The 20,869-nt window shown below is 45.1% G+C and overlaps 1 protein-coding gene across 8 annotated transcripts in view; it reads right to left on the bottom strand.

The window, feature by feature from the left end:
* Dab1 (DAB adaptor protein 1) overlaps window positions 1-20,869 on the bottom strand; it is a 1,137,674-nt gene that overhangs the window by 44,275 nt on the left and 1,072,530 nt on the right. For 5 of the 8 annotated variants that reach the window (XM_042271518.2, XM_076564631.1, XM_076564630.1 and 2 more), the window contains 5 exons: window positions 20,278-20,409; window positions 19,552-19,671; window positions 19,042-19,080; window positions 17,405-17,470; window positions 11,186-11,245 (listed from right to left, as the gene is read on the bottom strand). In XM_042271518.2, the coding sequence (XP_042127452.1) occupies window positions 11,186-11,245; window positions 17,405-17,470; window positions 19,042-19,080; window positions 19,552-19,671; window positions 20,278-20,409 (417 nt within the window). The remainder of the gene's footprint in view (window positions 1-11,185; window positions 11,246-17,404; window positions 17,471-19,041; window positions 19,081-19,551; window positions 19,672-20,277; window positions 20,410-20,869) is intronic. The other 3 variants (XM_076564632.1, XM_076564634.1, XM_076564633.1) reach the window with 1 other exon arrangement.

The raw sequence follows: 20,869 nt of genomic DNA, 5'->3' as shown, positions 1-20,869 counted from the left end.
GAGTGTGGATGAGTCTCCAGTGTGGTTTTAGCCTCCACAGAAAGTTCCTCCTTCTTTTTGTGGGTAGCCCCAGGTCCTGAGCTCTGCTAAGACCATCTTTCCTCTGCCCTGGCTCTGTCTAACTATTACTATTACTAATCTGGGTTATCCAATTGCTCATTGGGTTTTTCTGTTCTTCTAGAACTTGTAATTAGCTCCCCACAATACATTCCCTCTATTAAACCACCTGGCCTGTTTCCCAGAGCCTCCTGATAGATGCTCTTAGATAATTTTATTAGTACTTTAATGGTCTCCCCACCTGTTATGCCACCTGCCGCAGGCCACCAGAGTGGTACTGAGAAACACAACTCTAACAGTGACCAGAAAGCATCAGTTTTCTTGGTACACCCCAATTCCTCATCTTATTCAGGACCTTTGCTTGTTGGGGCAAGCTTCCTCCAGTGTCCCTGTCCTTTGCTCCCATAAAAACATTCTGTGACCTGGGCACTTGAGGTGACCCATCAGTCTCTGGGAATGTGCCAGACTTTTCTCCTCCATTTCAGTACTCTGAAGTACTCAGTTCCCTCTTATATCTGTTCCTCTTTTTCCAGTGACAAACTCCTATGGTTTACAAGATCCTACCACAACTGCAAGCCCTGGCTGAGGTCTTCACTCAATGTCTTCAAGCAAAGCTTTCTGCTTTCTACCATATTCCTGGGCTTTCTACCACACTCCCGTGGCTTTCTACCATACTTCTTGTACATAGCTTCTCATAGCCTTGGCTATTTATATTAATCATTATTTTCTATGCCTAGCCTCTTGGAACCATCAAGATTCTTCAGTGACATACCTTTTCCATCTTTGTATTGATAGGAAACAAAATATTGTCTCAAAGGTGGGAGGGTCATAGTAAATATTTGCTTACTAGAAGAGTAAATGAACAAGGTTATAACAGCTCATCAAGGAGGACTTTAAATCAGTTGGAGTTCTAGGCTCTTGGATTAGAACAGTAAGAATGGTCTACAAGTTCAAGGTCAAGGGGGGATTTTTTTTTCCCCACACCTATCACAATTGTTTAGGAGGGACTTGTATTCTGGGTCAGGTTAAGTCAGAGGGCTTTTTAATGTTTCTTGTTGCATGGGGATTCAGGATTCTGTTTCAGGACAACTTGCTTAAGCAAAAGGAAGCCCACCTAAGGAACATCAGACAGGGCCACCTTCCCCATCGTCTAAGCAAATGCCTAAGTTCAGACTCCCGTTCTTCCCTGTGGTTCCTTCTCTGGTGTGACATCTCTGTTAACTGCCTCGCAATAATTATAATTTCTGTACAATGTGGTGCTTAATGAGGAAGTGAAGCTGACAAATGTTCAGACTAGATTTAATCCAATTATGCAACATCTTGATCCAGATTTCCAGCTAAAGGAAAAACCAACTGCCGGATTGTGAATGAAAATTTATTTGCCATAAAAGACGGGAGTTGCAGGGAGAAGCAGGGAATAGTTGTCAGGAGAATTCTTGCAATTCTTCACTTTAATGGATTGACTCTTCCTACATTTGTAGCAGAGAAGCTGAATTAAAGCCTGAGCAGGGAGCACCAGACCAACGCTGGATGCTGGGGCACAGGAGCCCCTACAGAAATGCATGTTGTAATGGAGGAGAGGCAGCGGGGGCAAAATGAGAATTTTCCTGATCCTCAGAAGTGGGGCCACTTCCAGTAAGACCAGTTCTTTTGGTTTCTGCAGATGTCTCTTTGACACCTGGCGACTGCAGCAGTGTGCTTGGCAGAGTGGAAGGTGCAGGGGTGAATGCAACAGGATCTGCCCATTTGAAACTCAGTCTAAGTGAGGACCGGGGTGTTTGAAACCAGCCAGGAGTGCTGGGCACCAGGAGGAAAGATTACTATTTATAAACACACTAGATACACAGGACGTCAGGAGACGGATCTGGGGCCTGGGTATTGATTCACACCAGTGTAAAAGGGAGGAGTCAGAGATCAGCGGAGGAGCTCAGTGGGTAGAGTGCTAGCCTGACACGCTGGAGGCCTTGCGTTTGGTCACCAACACCATATAAACTCGGTGATAGCACACAGAACTCTTATCCCCACACTTCAAATGTAGAAGCAGTAAGATCTGGAGTTCAAAGTCCTCCTTGGACTCAGTTAGTTCTTGAGTCTTGGGCTACATGAGGTTTCATCTAGAAAAGTAATAAAACTGACAAAAAACATAGTATGTTTCAATAAAATTGTGTGTCTGAGTCACACAGTCTAGGGTTCGGTTCTTGGCTCTGCCATTTACCAGTTTCGTGAGTGTGAGTGATGGACCCCACAAGTCTCATTTTCTGTAGGTGTCAAGTACACACACCTCCTAGGGCTGTGATAAGGGAGAAAGAGAAATGGAATCCAGAGCCCAGGCTGCCCGTAGAATATAGCAGATGCTCTGTAAATTCTAGCTCCTTTCTCTACAGCTAAATTAGCCTTAAATTCCTGGTACATATGGTTAGTGCCTGGCACTATAAAACCAAGGAAGGCACTGAATTGCAGGGTGAATGGCAAATCCCATCACTAGGATTTTTATCACCTTCTTCCAGCGTGGCTCCTTTTCAGGGCACACAGATAGATCTACTGCCCTGATCTCAAGCTTTCTTGAAGGAAACTAAGAAGGAATGTATTTTCTAGATACCTGTTCCATGCTGGAAGCTTGCTCAGGGAGCTGACTTGATCAGCACCCGAAAAACTGCTTCACATCCAGGGCACTAGCTTCACAAGACAAACCCGTCATTCACTGCTGTGCGTCTCTGTGGGCTGCTGTGAGTTGGGAAATAAAGAAGGCTGGAATGGGGCCTCGATTATATCTGATTTGGCAGCTGAGGCATTAGGAGAAGCTTAAAGAATAAACACTGACCACTTTAGACGGACATAGTGGCAAAAGGCACATGAATAGGTGAGTAATTTTTGAGACCCCCCCACTAGGGCAGTTCCCTTCATGAGACAGAAATAACTAGGAACCATTTATGTTGCTTGAATATTCGTAGGAGAAGAGACTCTCCATTTAGGGAAGCTGCCTTGTCCTTTGGACATCAGCTCTAATAGTCTGGAAGCTCTGTCTTGTCCTGAGCCCTGATTGGCTCTCTCTTGTCATTTTACTTGTTAACCACGGAGGTCGGGAGGTCTGTACAGACAGACAGGAAGTGAAAGAGCTGGGTAGGAAGAGGAAGTGATGTAGCTGAACAGAGAGAGCAAATCCGATGGCAGAACAGCAAGGCATATAGGCGTGGGTAGACAGGAAGTAACTCTCATTTGGAAGCTGCAGAGTTGGTGAGGTAAGGTTGGCTGTGGCTTTCCCTATTTCCCTGATCTCTCTAAGGCTTTCACCCCTACATTTGCTCTGTGTTTTTTATTTAGTAAGACCATTTAGAAATTCATCTACAGTCTTAGTCAGAAAATAGAGGCAACAAAGACCAACTGAGGCAGCTAGCATCAGGGGTAGTAGCAACATGGGATTCTATCTGGTTTGGGCTATGCACTTAGCAGCCTGAGTCCCTTCCCTGCACATACAATGCACACACGTCACTCCAAATAATGCACTCAGCAGCCTGCTAGAAACCTAGGCCCTTCACCCTGCATCAAGCTGCCCACATACCCCTCTCTGAATGATGGAATAAGTCTACCTCCCTTAATGATCTTCAAACTAAGATGGGATTCGATCTTACTTGGGTTATGCCTTGGTATAGTAGGTAGGAGGGAGGCTGATCCTGGCTGAACTAGTTTTGTGTGTGTGCACAACAAGGCAAACTATGTCCTCAATGTGAATTTTTGGCCCACAAAAACCCTGTTTATCATCTTATGCCTATGCACAGTTGAGTGTGCATATAATTAAAATCAGATATATCATGGGAAGGGGCATGACCTGTAGAGGAAATAGTTACATAACCAAATCTGCCAATCAAAATAGGTCACCCCCGAACCATATCTCTTAGTAACCAAACTTCCTTTTTTTGTGCCTCATAAAAGGAGGCCCCACACAACCATCAGGGCCCCTGTGCAGTCACTCATACAATCTACTGTTGATCGTGACAGTGGATTCTTTGCTAATCTGTGCTGTTTGTTCCATCTGAATGAAGTTCTTGCCATTTCACAATCTGTGTATACCTCTATTTTATTCTTGAGTAAGATGCCAAGAATCTGGAAAAGACCCATTCCATTCCTGGCTACTGCAAACAGTACCCTCCTTGGTACTTATTCTCCTACCAGCAGCCTTCATCTTCCTTGAAGAGAATGATTTTATACACACCGAATTTCTGAAGGGCCCAGGGTGTCAGAAGAAGACGGTCAGCGCTTTCATTATGCAGAGGAGGAGAAAGAGCTTCAGGAAGCTGAAGAAACCAAGAAAGATCTCAACCAAAAGGAAAGGAGAACTGTGGGGGGCAGGGGAGGGGCATCTGATTGTTCCTTCAGTTCTGAATCCATGTTTCATTTCAAGGCAATTAATGTCTAACCTAAGGTATCAGTTTGACCATCTTCTTATCTGCCACCATGCCAAACTTTTAAGAATCTCACTGATTTTGAAGGCTGGGTGGGGGGAGTGGATTCTGATAGAATTCAGAATTGTTACTGATAAGCAGAAAGTCTTTTATGCCTAACACAACTATATAAGAGTTTTAAATGGGGCAATTAAAAGGTTCAGGATAAAAGATCTTTTTTCAGGCATGGAATATTACACAGGGGAATGAGGACCATCAAGTAGAAAATCACCATTTCTCATCTAAAATGGCATGAAAGTTGGGTCTACATCATTAAAACAGATGAGTGTGGAGGGGAAGTCTCACCCTGCTCGGTGTCATTGTGCATGAAACAGGCATTCACAGCCTGAGTGTCCCTCTCTCTCTGGCAGACCCACAGTGGGACCAGAGTCATTTTCAAAGGCTCTCAATAATGAACGCAGCCATGCCACCCTTGGCAGCCTCTGTCCCTACTGAAGAATGTGCATTCCTGATAGTCACCCCAAATGCCAGGATATTTGGCTTGAAAACATGTTCATAATTATGAGCTGGCAGATAGAAAGAATATCTGAAGTTCCTCTCCATCCAATAAGGGAGTTGATGATGAGTTCATCAGCTTTGAGTGCTGCTAGGTAAGGTCAATCTGAACTCAGGAGTCAAAACTACCCTGCAATCGATTCGGTCTCCAAGGGGCTGGCATTGTGCCTGGGGTTCGTTCTAATCCTGCTCACCCACAGAGCTTTGCTCAAGTTACATTATCTTTCCTAAAACCTTCTCTTTATCCAGCTAACATCCCATAACCAAGCATGTATGCCCTTGGCTTTGTAAGACCTTTCCATAATAATATACCTGTGTATTTAAGATTATAAAAGAGATTAGCCCCTGTGCAAAGCTTCCTGCTGTCATGACCAGGAAAAGAGGTAACAAATGTATATTTCTAGGTGAGGGTGGGATTAATGATTATCTTGGCTTAGAGTTCCCAGTAAATGTATGTGTGTGGGGTGTAGGATGACCCTAAGACGAAATCTGCCGGAAGAGGACATCCCAGGCTCATGGTAAAGTAAGCACACAAAGGCACTAAATCCCAGAGAACACAGGGCTAGAAAGGGCTGAGTGGAGTTCTGAAGCAGGTGGAGACAAGGCTGGGACACAGGCACAGGTAACAGAGCAGGAGGAAGAAGAATGAAGGAGGCAGCCATCTTTCTGTCTATAGCTGGGTCCTAAGCAAGGTGAGGCAGAGCGTGAGCGTTAAGAAAGAATAAATTCTAATTTCTGTCCCCAAACTCTGCAATCCCTGATCCATCGGATGGGTTCTGCTGTGAAGGCCATTTCCGCTGATGTGTGATGAGGAGCTGCTGGCTGGGGTTCTGGGACAGCGGAGGAGGGCTTGTGTCACTACCAAGACCCACAGAACTTGACTGGTGTGAATGTGTCCTTTTGTGGGAAGAGGACTTACCATCAACATTTCAAGGAGACCAGAAATCCCAGGAAGTGCTCCTTCAGAGACAGGATGCCTATCCCCTGGCAGTTCACAGATAATTAGGTAAAAGATATGGAGTGACAGCCCGCAACTCCTGAATCCTCACTGGGCTTAGCACTATGCGGTATGCTGATTGAGACTAGCTTGTACCACTCATACCATCCTCCTGCAAGCTTCTAAGACAGACACCAGCATTAGCTCCATTTTCAGATGAACAAATAGAGACCCAGAGAGACTAATACAGCAGCCAAAGTCACAAAGCTATGGAATGGTGAGGCTGAACTCAAATCCAAGTGCCTCTGATCACAAAGCCCATACTTCGGTCACGGGAGATTCCCACTCTTGCCAATGATAAAAGATCATTAGAAGTTCCGCAGAAGCAAATTCACAACTGCAGGTTCCTTAGGGCTTCCAGGAAAGATGTAGAAAAAAGATTGTCACTGAATCTTGAATGGTGAACCAAGAGTACTTTTAGCAAGAGTGTCGGGGAGAGGATGGAGAGGTTTGTGGTGAGGTAAAGGAGGGTGCCCGAGAGTCTGATCACTGAGGCATCTCCAGAAGCAGAGGTTCAATGTCTGTGGGCCCTGGGGTCGGGAAGCTCAGGTACCCACTGGGCTGTCCTACAGAGTGAACAAATCAGAAATCACCTCAGATAATGGCAAAATACAGGCAAGGCAACATGAAAAGAAAGAGGTATCAAGGAAGTAAAAATATTTCAACTTTATTATAATTCAGTAGTGATTTCACATGCTGATTGTATGAGAGATGTTCCCATACACTCTCCATATATTCTCAATCCTTTCCAGTAAAACTACAATCTCCACCAAAACATACTTGAATCTAGGATAGACTCCGGCTGAAGAATGCCTTAGTCTTAGAGGGTCTATGCGTCTGGAACCTTTGCCACCACAAGGTGACTATGAACTAATAAACCTTCTGAAGGAGGAGACACTACATGGGACAGAATGCGGTTGCCTTTCCTGAAGCTATCCTCATCCCCAGTCTGTGAGCCAGCTCAGCAAGGACGGGCACAACTGCCTCCTGACCCACAGGTAACCAGAGACACATCAGTCAAGGAGCTCTGGGAAAGGCAGAGAACAGCAGAACCACACGGCCAGCTCACAGACCTGTAAACAGTAAAGAGCAACCCTGCTGTTCAGCCTGAGTTTGGGGAGTAGATTGTTTGGTATTAGTACCTTGCAGGCATGTGTTGTCTTCCATACCTCTTGTCCCAGTTAGGTCTTTAATTCTCTACTTGAGATGCATCTGAGGTTGCATTAAAAAGAGTATTTGGGTCAAAGAAAATTGAGACATGCTCAATTTATGCAATATATATATTCATAACTCAAAATTTATTCTGATTGCATATTCACATATAAATATATATTAACATTCATAGTATATTTTTAAATGTATCAAACACCTGAAAACTTTAATGCTTTAATTTTTGGAATCACTGATGAACATCTCTTTGGTCAGTGTTCCTTGAAACACCAGCTTGGACATCTATGCTAGCTTTCTTTGTCCTGTTGAGAAGACAGGGAAACCTCAAGAGGCACCTGGGGCTGAGCAGGTAAATGACTGGTTGGAGCGTAAGGTCAGCTTGTCTCCTTTTATCTTGTTCATAGCTTACATATCACCATAGAAACTTCTAATTTTTTGAAGGAAAGTCTGCAGCTAAATGTGGCTCAAAATTAAACCACGTAATTGCTATCCTTAATTTTAGATGATCTATAACTAGGTAAGAGATATATTGATATGCTCTTAAAATGCAAGAATTATAGCAGTCTCCAGGCGAGTATGTAGTTAAATCGATGGACCCTCATCCTTCCTCTAGCCTTCTTTGTGACATATAAACGGCTCTGAGGGCTTCTAGGAAGAAAGCCTCTGCAGATTCTTCATTCCGTCAGACCATGTCCTCACTACGTTATCATCGTGCACCGGCCTGTCTTCAGAAAACGTTAAGCACTGTAATGACTCGAAACAGTTTCCACGGGGCTCCAGCTCTGGGCCCACCCCTAGGCAGCAGAACACAAAACACAACCCCCAAATAACTTTACCAAGTCAGCAAAATGTTTTGGCTTTGACTGCTGCGGAGCCTGCTGATGTGGGAGGAGAGTGAGTGGTGCAGGTGTGTGCGTGTGCGTGCGTGCATGTGTTTCCACGTGTGTGTGTGTGTTCAGAAGGCCATCTGTCAGCTTGGTGCTCCAAGCTATGAAGAAAAAACATGCATATTTATGAAGGTTGGAGGCAGAATAGGGCATGGGTTGTTGAAGGCAAAGTGCAGAGAGGGGCTGGACAAGGGGCAGCTATGACAGCAAACACTGTCTCCATTTGACATGGTGCTCCAGGAGGAAAAAGAACTTGAGACATGAGCTTTGGGCCCAGAGACATTTATTCTTCCCACAGTCACTCATCTTCAGTTTTGTTCACTCACTCTCAATTAGGCACTTGCAGGGCAGCTATTCTGCGGCAATCCTCCCTCATGATCAGGTCACGGGTGGGGCATGCTTTCTGTCCTTTGCAGACACAGAGTGAGGGAGGTACAAAGAGAAAGTGATCACTCCCGGTAAGTAACTTAGAGCAAATTTATTTGATTCTACCAATAGATATTGTATACTGAGTATAATGGAAATGCTTAGAATCCAGTAGTCACGGTTTTTTATCACCATCACAAACACAGAAAGAGTAAAGACTGTACAGAGGAAAGGACTCACTCAAAGGCACAAAGCCAGGAATGAAGCCAGAGCTCCAAGTCAGCTCTATCTCATAAGATCGGGGCATTACCTCTACGCTCAAAGACAGCTACATTTTAGGCACAGTGCTGGACCTCAAGAGCTATAATTTCATTGAATGCTTTGGGGGAACCCCAAATCCAGTGGATCATGTAGACATATTAAGAAAAAAATAACATTCACTGCTATCATTGCAAAGGGAAGCACAAAAACCCACAGAAAGATGAGTTGCCCTGTCTGGGGTAAAGAAGGCTTCTGAAAGGAGGTGCAAACTCGATCTGAGAAGCCGACCATCCCAGACGAGTCAAAACTGCCAGCTCAAGCATTGCTTGTTACAGCATCACACAGCAACATCCTCATTTAATCACATTTACATCCTCTGCTCAGGACTTGCCCAAGATGTTTCTTTTAGTGTTCCAAAGATAAAAGGCAGTACCTGCCCCTTAACAGATAATGACGCAGAGCCTTTGAGAGACAAAGGGTTACTCAGAGACCCCCAGTAAGTGCCCATTGCTGACAGCTACAAGTAAGCCTTATGCTGGCAGATCAGGCTAGTCCTTTGTGGCTGATGGTTGATTTCCCAGAGGAAAACCCAAGGTGGATTCTCTCCCCTGGGCTCTGTGTAGATCTGGACCCAAGGGAGAGAAAACTAGCGGGGAACTTGGAGTGACAGGCCACCAGGTGGTTTGCCTTCCTGTGGGAAATGGGTAGGAGCCCCACAGCTCCCTGGCAGCTGCCGAACATGCATGAACAGGGTTCCCTTGTCTACGTCCTTTCTCTTTCCGGAAAAGGACAGGAGACAAATGGGGCGGCCCAGGTGATCATGGGAAGGATTCTCACAGCAGAGAGCTGCCCTGTGGCATGTGCACTGTCAGAGGGGCAGAGCAGAGCAGAGAGGGACCCTGGGGAATTCATGGACCCCTGAGAGGTTGAGGTGACTGAGATGAACTTTCCAACACACGTTCTATTTCCTCAGGTCAGTAACTGCTTTGGGTAGATGACAAACCTTGGCCCAAGGGATAGAGAGACTCCACCAAAGCTCATGGGGTTGAGCAGGAGCAGGAACTGGGCCCACCAGTGTTCACGTCTGCAAGCTACAGCCTGAGACTCGTGCCTCCTGCTTCTCTCGGGCCTTGGGAAGTACGGAAATTTGTTACCACACTTAGGGTAGGTCTAGGACTTAGGGAACAGCAAGTAGGCAATCCATTCATGCAGTCAGGTGTCCCCCAAGCCAAACTTCTAATATCTTTAGGCAACGACCTTTTAGGATTCCAAAAAATAGGGAATCCCTGTGAAGTGGAAGAACCCCTATCCTTCTTGAGGGTAGAGTCAATAGTCTAGTCATTCAATATTCCTAAACTTGCTGTTTCCTGCCTGTCATGAAGCTACAAGGGCTCACTTTTGGTACTACAAGGACCTCAGGAGACTGGTGGAGGTGATGGGGAACAATGTGCTGTTCATAGGAGAATAACTGTTACAGGGCCATAACGATAGGGGTGATCTGTGACTGACCTTCAGAACAGAAACCCCCAAAGTCTCCCTGACAACTGGATACAGGGATATTGGGCAGCAGGCAGAGCAGGGAGAAGACAGGGCTCGGAGGGCTGGGCCAGGAGCGGGGTGAGAGGCCTGTGAGCTGATGGAACCCTTAGACGGCCTATCTGCCAGGCTAAGAGGCTTAGGTTTTTTTTTTTTTTTTTTTTTTTCTGCCTTGGAGCTATTAAGCATGGAGAGGGTGTGACCAGAATAGTTAATAAAATCAGAAAAACTAGGGCAGCAAATAGAGCGTGTTCCTCGCATATCTAAACCTGTCAGGGGCAAGTGAGTCAATCCAGGCACAAATTGAACTGAAGGAAACTGTGTAATGGGGGCTGGACCAATTGAAACCCAGAGGGCAGGCTGGTCCTCAGCAGTGCTGGCATTAGGAATAAGAGTGGCCTTCAGTGCCAGGGCAGAGCTCTGTTTTCCTTTCTGGCTCAGATTCCTACCAGTCCCTCCAGCAGATTGGGGCCAGACACACTGGGCATTGTTGTCCTCACTGTGGCCCACCCACCTGCTACTTTCTCTGCAAGCACGCGATACAGGACCTTTTCTATAAGTCCTTGCTAATGGGATGAGTTCTCACACACCTTAAGGGCCCTGAATGGCCCTTGCAATTGTTTTTTTTTTGAAACTTATTAACCACTTTCAGATGGGATGGGTAGAAGAAAATGGCAGTGTCCTATACTTGACCATGCACTTTATAAAGCATTGGTTGGAGACCTATGTGCTAAAACACCTGAGATCGTGAGTCCCTCAAGCAGAACTCTTGGCATTATCCAACCCCATCCATCCATTCACAGAGCAGAACTGGCCCTTGCTCATCTGTACCATCCTTTCTTTATGTCTCTGTCCCTATATCCATGAGAAACCATTGTGACACTAAGACCAGAGAAAGAGTTTCCCACCAGTTGCAGCCTCCGCATGAATCTGGCCGCTGAGGCAGATGTACTTACACTTACAGGTTGACTTTTTGGCACATCATAAACACCTTCCTTCTTTTGGCTGGTGGGAACCTATAGAGAAATCAAATCCAACAGTCAAAACATTAGTGTTCCACTTTCTTTCTTTCTTTTTCTCTGTGTAGCCCTGGTTGTCGCTCTATAGACCAGGCTGGCCTCGAACTCACAGAGATCTGTCTGCCTCTGCCTCCTGAATGCTGGGATTAAAGGTGCCCACCACCCACCACCCGCCTTGGCGTTCCACTTTTAAAGAACAAAGCAGTCAGATGTCTCTGCGAGTTTGACTGTCTGTGAGATGGCTCCTAAATCAGGTCCAGCACTCAGCCCCAGAGGGTGGCTTTAGTCATCAAGGCCTCAAGCCTGGCTCCTTCCCCTGGGAAAATCAGATTAGGACACCGGTAGCATCTTATCACAAACATCTGCTCTCAAGTCTTTCCCAGGGTCAAACAATAGCTGCTGAGACATCAAGCATCACATGGTAGAAACAAAACAAAATAACAAAATCCAGCTTCATTTGGTTAATCATAGAGGAGGTCCGGGTGCTGTGATTTCCCCTGAAGTAATTAGAAACAGTTTGCGGTTGAACATATATGTCTCTGTGCTAAGTAAGACCTATGTGTTAGAAAAATCAAGTCCCTAGTGCCTGTCAGCTTCCTACTGGAGTCCCACACAAGCCACCTAATAATCACAGAAAGGGGCCCCATGATAGGGGAAGTAAGACACCAGGATCCAGAAGTTCCTGATTGACTTGACATCCCTCCAAATCTCCCTTCTCTTCCTTCCCTGTTCATGCTTCTGGTCTCCTGGGGCTACTTGCTGTCTATAACACCCTGAGCAGGCCACCAAGCCCTCTGTCTTTGGTGCTCTCAATGGGCATGGTCAGCAATGCATCTCATTCAGGTTGTGGTAAGATGCACAGTGAGAAACTGGATACCAGATAAGCACCACAATTCCGCAATATGCTAAGGGGATGATTTCCTTTGTCACACATACATCATATACATATGTATATGAACACATTTTGTAATATTAATAGTGTTGAATACTTCTCCAATGTGTCAATCAAGGGCTCTGTACTGAAACATTCCAGATTGGAAGCACTCATTAACCGCTCCTCCCCCACACTGCCACGGGCTTTGCTCTCCACTGCAGAGACCAAACAGCAGTAGATTTATAATATCCTGACAGTGAGACTGTCTTTCCAGCAGGCTGGATGCTCCTCAGAAACAGATAGAGTATGTCAGAACCAGAAGGCCCCCCTTTGACTACCCGCTGGGTAAATCTTTCATAGAGCAGTGTGGGGTAAACTGAAGAGAAGAAGGACTTGCCAACATGGACCAGCCATCCATCCTATCCATGAGAGTAAGAACCTCAACCTTGGAATGCTCCTATTCTTATCCTCATTTAACTTAAACTCCCAATGCCAAGCCTACCTTCAATCTGCAGAAGGTGAGGCTCAGAGATGTTACGGACTTTGTTCTAAACTTCAGACCTGACCGTGTTCAAACCCAGATCTTTCTGGGTACCAAAATAAGACTCTTATTCTTAAGATAATGCATTAACATGGCACTAGGCATGCCCCACGAGAAGGCAGGACTGTAGACATTCTATTATCCATAAATAATGATGTAATAACCAGGATAAGTCTTTTAGAACTAGGACCATCCTTCCCTGTGATGTAGAAGAGGAAGATCAGGCCTGGAGAGGGTCCAGCACTCAGGGAATAGGGTAGCTGGGAGCTGCAGCCCAGGCCATTTGCTGTTTATTGCTATACTGTTCAGGTGGCTGCTTCAGGCTCATCCTTTGAAAAAAAACAAAACAACGACAACAACAAAAAAACCCACCCCTGAATTCCCGGAGGCCCATGCGCATCCTTGCAGAAAACAGAACTATGGCTGAGCAAGGCCAGGTGGAAGATGCCCTTCCAGAACCGCAGTGTGCAGGTATTCAATGAAGAATGTAATTTCTTCGGTCCCGATAACTGAGCTCCATTTAGAAGGAATCCTCCCTGAATGTCTACAGAGTCCTTGTTAACGAGGGCCAATAAATTACGAGGCCTCGCTTTTGTTTTCACTAGCTCACCCTTCACTGAGTGGAGTGGAGAGTGTTCTGGTGCCTGTAATTCACTGCTCACTACGGGCACTTAGCACAGTTGAACCGCGGCTGCTTCTCAATTATCCCTGCAAATGGAGAACAAGCCATGCGATGGAGAAACCCAAACTGTGCATAATTGAAAACGCTTTTCTACTTGGCTCTCCCATGGGTGAGATATCAATCTGCTTGTTTGTCTTTTAAGATTTATCTCAGCTGGGACATCTTCTCACGACTCCTGTCTGCCTCTACAGACCTGGGTTAGAGATTTTTGTTGTTTGTTTTGTTTCCCATCTCAGGTGCATCCTTTTAGGAAAAAAGAAAAGTTTCCAAGAATCTGTGATATGCCAGGTATTGTGCCTTTTTTGGACAGTGAGAATGGCAGATATGGCCCTGAGTCAGCAGAGCTCCTTGTGTTGGGAGAGATGGAACTATACACAGGCTACTAATGCAGGGTATGGAAAGGTATTTTCTATTCATGGGAGCTATGACAGCACATGCTGTCAGTGTGTCTGGAGTACCACAGTTCTGTTGCTAAAAGACAGGGCACATCCTCGATTATCCTTGTACTTCTATCTGTAAATGTCAAACAAAGATGTGTCTCATCAAACATTCAGAGGTGAGGGCTAAGGTCTGTGGCTCTGTCATCCCTACACAGGTTGTCTGTCCCAACTACAGGGACCACTGCAGTACCAGTGATGTAGAGTGTTAAAACTTTTAGACAAGGAGGAATATGAAGATTGGGTTCCTAATCCAGGACTGACTACAGGCTGCATGACTTAGAGGAGTCATGTTGCTTTCGGATCCTCAGCTTCCTTAATTGGTTTACATGAACACTTAAGGGATTATTTATAACCTCAAGGACAGGGGCCTTGCAGTGTTCACTGTAATTTTGATAGGTGCCCAGAAGATACTTAGGTGCCCCAAAATATACTTCCGAATGAACAAATTAAATAGATGTTAAATCACCCTAAGAACTACACCTGAAGTGATGTACACAGAGGGCACATTCATATCAGCAGTGTGGTGATTATGTCTAGAGAGGCCATTCAAGAGTGTGGTGGGTGACACAAGGCCAGCTTTACCAATTTAAATTGATACTTAACACGTGGGGAGATTAACAATGAGTTCTGAACAAATGGATGCGAAAAATATTCACTTGGAAAGTGGAGTAATACCTTGTTAAGGTACTCCAGGTCAGGACTGGAATTACAGCCCCTGATGTTGGTACTCAGGTTCCCTTGTGTTAAAAATGACAGCCTTGGGAGCTTTTCTTCTTAGCTCACCGAGTGACAGAAAGGGCACTGTTAAATGTAGAAAAATGCCCTGTGTTGTATTAAAGGGAACTGATAATGTTTTCTGAGGCACATGACACAAGAGACAATTACGATTATTAACATGGTTGCGGGGCTGTAATTCCTTGGAAAGATGTCTCAGCTGCCTCAGAGCTTCTTAATCCTCATGCTGGGTTCAAGTAGCAAAGCAAGGCTGCAGCTTTCTGAGGGGCTCTCCAACAAATGTTAGTATAGCATCATCAAAAGTGGTACCCAATGATGCTAATGATGCATAAATAAAAGGAAGGGATGGCTACACAGAAGCTTCTGTGGAGGTACACCATGTCATCTTAGCTTCACAGGAGCTGACACTGGACTAACCCCCATCACAGCCCAGGAAGTTGAAGAACAAAAATTATATATATCATCCAAAGGCACAAAACAGTGAACGGATACCAGGCCTCAGGTCTGTGTGCCCCTTTCTAGAAACAGGGGCTGGAATAAAATAAGGCCACCTTGAGTTAACATAGTAGAAACAGTAAGATGTGTGTAGCAGGATCAGTTATGTAGAATTTGCCAGCCCTTAAAACAACAACAACAAAACAAACAAACAAACAAACAAACAAAAAAAAACAGGCCTTCTAATGGCAGTGCCTCTCTAGCCTGGTAATGTACAGGCCAAGGGCTTGTCTCCTATTACATGCACTGAACCCGGGTGGACCTGCACTACAGGAGAGGAACATGGCCACAGCCTTTCCAAGAGATGGGATAAAATATTCATTCTCATAAACGATGCCTTCCTGTTAATGATGGACAGATGGGAAGATCGGGAGGCCAGTGCTGTTAAAATAAGTGCGATCTTTTTAGACAGTGACTTAACATACTCTCTCTAGCTGGGAAACCCAGAGCCACACACCATTGAGCTGAAAAGAGCTGCGGCACTGAGGAGCCTTTGTAGAGGTCAGGGAGACCTGCCTTCGGGAGTCTACCTCACAGGCTCTGTGACCCCAGCAAGATCCCTGGTCCCCATAAGCTTCACTCCCCTTGTCTGTAAGGTAGGAAAGTGACTCAAGCCATAGTGGGTGTTATGAGAGATGAAAGGTATTGCCTGTGGACCCCTATGTGGGGGGACATCAGTGAGCACACATGCACCCCATTTCTAAGGCCCTTGCCATCTATAAAGCAAGCCAGCATGATTCTGCCAAGAACCCCAATCCTATTTCTTGTAAGGAGTGTGCTGCAAACAGTAGGCAAGACCCTACCCAGAGAGATCTATGAATCTTATTTACTCATTTTACAGGTAGGTAAACTGATGTCTGGAGACCGGGGAAATTTACAATTTAAATCAATGGCTGGAGCAGGTACTTGTACTAAGATCTGGATCTACATGGATATTTGTGCCCCAAGATGCTGCCCGTCATTCTATACCCCACACAAACTTGTTTCAGTCTCACACTGATGGAAGTGGGGCCCCCTACTTTATAATTGGAGAAATCGAGTCTAAAACACAGTACATCCCTTGCCCTCCAACCATGACCCAAAGGTAGCTGGTGGGAAGGGCCAAACTGGTTCCCAGCTCTGTCTGCTGTCTCCAGTTGCTGTGCTACTACAGCTCAGCTGGATTCAAGAGCCTCTCCTACAGCCAAGGTGCTCCCTCTCCCTGGGACAGCAAGCTAAGGGCTCTTTGGCCTCAATGCTCGGACACGACCGCAGGGTGGTACAGGGCTGGAGGCCTGACGCTGGGGACAACTGCAATCTTTCTAAGTGATGTCAGTGATCTAAGCTTTGTAAGTGATGACTAAACACCGCCTTGCATTTCAAACAGATGCTCTTTGAAGCCATCCCTGCTCCAGCTCTTACTGGTGGAGGCTCAGTGGTAAGAGTCTGGGTGGACCCAGGTGGGCATAGATAAATGATTGTCTACAAGGCCAATTTAAACTGAGCTATTGGGAGAAACGGCATCGGGCTTGCTCATTTAGAATTCTACACATTTGATAGAAATTGAAAATACGTTTTATTTTGATTTCACAATTAACACATGCCCAAGGCTGAATAATAGAGCACACAACTAAGTAAATGAAAACCACTGATTAAATAAATACATCAAATCGCTCCTTCTCCCATAGTACTCATGCTTAAATGAAGACTAAGGTTCTCATTAGTGAAAAATTATCATATTTACTTGATGTGCCACTAGACCCAAGACCCAAGCACTTGGATGGGATTCCTGAGGAGGCTGGGGCTTGGCCTTCACTTGTGTCTGGTTTTCAGTCTTGGTTCTAGGTAGCTGTGTAACCCTGGGAAATCTGTTCACCATCACCCCCGCCCCCCCAAAAAAACAGGATTAAAATGCCTATTTTATCACATATTTGTAAGAGTTGAATGAGTTTACAAATGTTTTAAGTGTTCTTAACAGTTATTAATTTACCTCCCCTTCAGGAAGGATAAAGCCTTCAGCTGTACTTTCTTTTATTCCATTCATACTCCCAATGCTGTTTGGGTTTTTAACCAAACTGGATGCATGTGTTCCTTTGAGAAATGAAAGATGCTTCTACCTGGTGAACTGCAATTCTCCAGGGCATTATCTCAGTACAATAGAATGCTTGGGTTGTATGCTACTTAAAACACCTATTATCCATTCCAAATTAAAACACTGTACCCAACTGGCCATTAAATATTTCAACAATGAGGCATGGAAACTGCCAGGTAATTGCTGGGAACAAAAAGTCAATGTACTCAAAGGCATCACACAATCCTGGATGACCAAAAGACCCTGGTATCTTGAGTCTATCAGTATGCTAGCATTTACTAGTGGAGGGGGCAGAAGGAAGAAGCAAGGATCTTATACCTGGTAAATGTTTTCTTCTGTTTCAGGATCACGGATTGGCTCATGTCCAGCCTCAAACACAATGTACTATTGCAGGAGCAGCCAGAGAGGAAAGGGCAGAAGGAAACAAAATAAGAAAGAGGAAAAAAGCACTTGGAATTCAGATGCAAACCACAGCAAGCATTACAGATACAGGCACAAGAGGAAACATCTGAAGTGACGAGTGGATTACTGGGATAACATGGGCCTTGCTAAGGACACATGCAGTTCTGCTGGGTGGCCTCTGCAGTGAGTACAGTGGGCCACTGCAAGTCTTTCCAGAGGTGATGTCTTCATTCATTGGTATTTTGTCTGTGAAACAGCTGAATATAATGATGCTGTGGTATCATGGGGATATAGTCTCACAAACTTTACAGTCCCGTTGCCTTCCTAAGGGCCTGGGCTAATGCTCAAGAGCCCAGAAGCCCCAAAGGCTCTGATCCCATAAACAGAATCTTATCGGTTTAAAATACTGAACATTAGCTTTTCTATGAGCACATTTCAGAATTAAAGGGCTGGGCCATTTCCAAAAGGCCACCACTCTCGTCCTCTATGAGCCCAGTAATCAGCGGTTTAAGTTAATAAGCAAGCTCTTCCTCTGTATCCCTCAAAAGCAAGGGAGTGTTCACAGTAATGCATCTCTGACGTGTTTACCATAGATCTACTAGGAACTTCTACTTTGAGACCTATCTGTCTGTATATCTAAGCATGGATCTATGTATCATTTTACTTTTATCATAGCCATAGCAGCTGTTGGTGTGAAGGTATGCATATATATGCAGTGGTTATGTAACACAGACACAAACCACACTTATATATGTTATAGAAATATAAGTTGGAGGTTTGCTTTTATGTTCAAAAAGTGAATATAATTTTTGATCTACTTTTTCCTCCTTAGAAATGAGTACAGGAGAGGAAAAGCTACTTCTTCCCTTCTTTCTAAATCATTGTTTGCACAGACCTTGGGTTTGACCTCAAGAGAGGTCATTACCCACCCCTGTGTTATAGACCATGAAGAGAGTGCAGAGACAGCCCTGGGCAGATATCTCTCTCTCTCTCTCTCTCTCTCTCTCTCTCTCTCTCTCTCTCTCTCTCTCTCTCTCTCTCTCTCTCTCATCACAGCACCTCTGTAGCATGAGCCAAATAATCAGAGGTTTAGCCTGCACCATCAGGGCCTCAGAGACATTCTTAGATCCCTGCTAAAGCTCATAAACCACTCTTTGGGGTTGTGCTCAAATGTCAACCACATGTCAACCCCTCAACCCTGATTCTTAGCTCATAGAGTCCACTTCGTTAAACATCTTGTCTCTAACCAAGTCAGAACAGTCAAGAGAGCCCTGAAAAACATTCATTTCTAGGATCAAACTTTTCCAGACCATAGAGGGGTCTGAGGCAGGAGCATGAAAAAGGAAGTGGATCTCCAGATCTCCTGTTTAGTGCTGGCTAAACTTCCCTCAGTATAGAAATTGTCTCTCTGCATGGGCTGGCAACCCTGACCTTTGGAAATCATCTCAGCCCTTCTGTAGGTTCTGCATGCAACAGACTCCTCAACTTTCAGTCAAAATAGCCTTACCATGGGCACAACTGCATGCAAAACCCTGATGTGGTTCAGGAATTACCTGGTAGACGGGATCTTCAACATCCTCTTCCAAAATTGTCTATCCAAGTGAGGGGAGGGAGGGTGTAAGCAAAGGATACAAAGGAAGAGATGTGAGATTATCTTCAGATCATACAGCACAGCAGAGAAGCCAGCATTGATTAGGATAGGCTAGGAGGCCATTAATGCAGAAAATACACAAAGAAACCCCGAACCCTGCAGCACCCTCCCTACCCACTCCCTGTGTTAACAACAGTAAAGCTAGCAAAGCTGCTATGAGCCTTTAGTCCTCCTCTTTGGAAATCTTCCCCTGGATTAAAGATTCGCCTTTTTTTTCTAACCTATCTCAAGTCTCAGGGAAAAAAAAAGGATCACTTCTAATGGCTTGGTTCTGCTGCCTGCAACCTACACAGGACCCTTTCATCTCTGTTTATTTCTGCTCAGCAGCAGGAGACAGCCCGGCTTGCCAGGTTCCCATCTGTTTATTGTGGGCCCTGACTTCTGTAGCACTGGGAGAAACGCAGAGGTATACCTGGTACACAGCTTGTTCACACTGCTTATCCTTTTGTGCCTTTTTTTCCAATTCTTCTCTTTGCTTCAGTTCGTAAATGAGTTGAAAGAGATCTCTCAAGTCCAGAATCACAGGTTCAGCCTGGAGTGAAAGGTGGCGAGACACATTAATAACAAACTGCAGCTACTAATTTTTGATGGGGCTCCAACCCGCAGCCTTTCCTTTTTCTATTAAACTGAAAGCATTCCGTTCTTAATTAATTCTACCTTGTTTATATTGGTTTAGCAAATTGCTTCTAGGCTAAAGTTCATTTCTTCAACTAATTATATTTGCAAATTCATAATAATCATAAGCATAAAAGGCATTGCTTTTATTTATTAGTGATTCCGAATACAATAAAATTAGGGCAGGCCATATGCAAAACAGCTATTTGTTTTCTCTTATTTTCTTTTTAAATGAGGCTATGAACACAGGGAAACTTATTTGTATACGTGTCTCTATCTAGCTTAATCAGAAAGGGAAAATAATTAGTCATTAGGAAATACCCATTAGGATATAAAAAAAGGAAAAGAATGGGTATGACCATGTTTCTTTGCTTCAAGGCTGTTTTTCTCTCCTAGGTGGGCTTCTGCACACAGCTGCTGGAGGTAGCACATCAGCTGTTTAGGCTCAGCCTTGGAAAATCCACAGTGTTAGCTCTGCCCTGCAGTTACAAGGAAAACACCCGTATTGGAGAGGAATACTCACCGCCTGGGCTGTTTTGATGGCCACAAATCTGTGATTCCCTTCCTTCCCACAAACATATCCAAAAGCCCGGTGATCTGTGATGTCCTTTGCAATGTAGGAAATTTCATGAACAGCATGGTGATGCTGAAGGGCCTGGGGACACACAAAAAGGAAGAGCATGTTTCAGGGAGCACACCCCTCGAGCTGTTGATGAGTAAGAGATATGTTTCTGCCATGTGTGAAAGGCCCAAGGGGCTTTGGAAAAGCTGTTTGGTCCAGATGGAAGGAAAAAGAGCTACGGCCGCCCTTGAGAAAGGGAGGTCTCCCTTCATGGTCTCAGTGCTGTGACCAGAGAGAGACCCCGACTGTTCACATGGGAGTGAGCATCTGCAAAGGTGGCGGGCGTCACACCACCTGCCAGAGCTCCCCAGTCGAACTCATCCCACGAGCTTCTTTCTGCTTGCAGCCTTCGCAGCCCAGCCCGGTCCAATCCGTCTCCATAACGAACACACGTTCGTTCGCACCCAGCCATTTGCATGCAGTGGGAGAGGCTGTCCCTTGAACAACTCCAGGGGCGCTGTGAACTTTACAGTACCCTAGTTTTGCAGGGTTA

Source organism: Peromyscus maniculatus, chromosome 2, assembly GCF_049852395.1.
Source record: "Peromyscus maniculatus bairdii isolate BWxNUB_F1_BW_parent chromosome 2, HU_Pman_BW_mat_3.1, whole genome shotgun sequence".
Lineage (NCBI taxonomy): Eukaryota > Metazoa > Chordata > Mammalia > Rodentia > Cricetidae > Peromyscus > Peromyscus maniculatus.
This window is presented reverse-complemented; position numbering and strand designations above follow the sequence as displayed.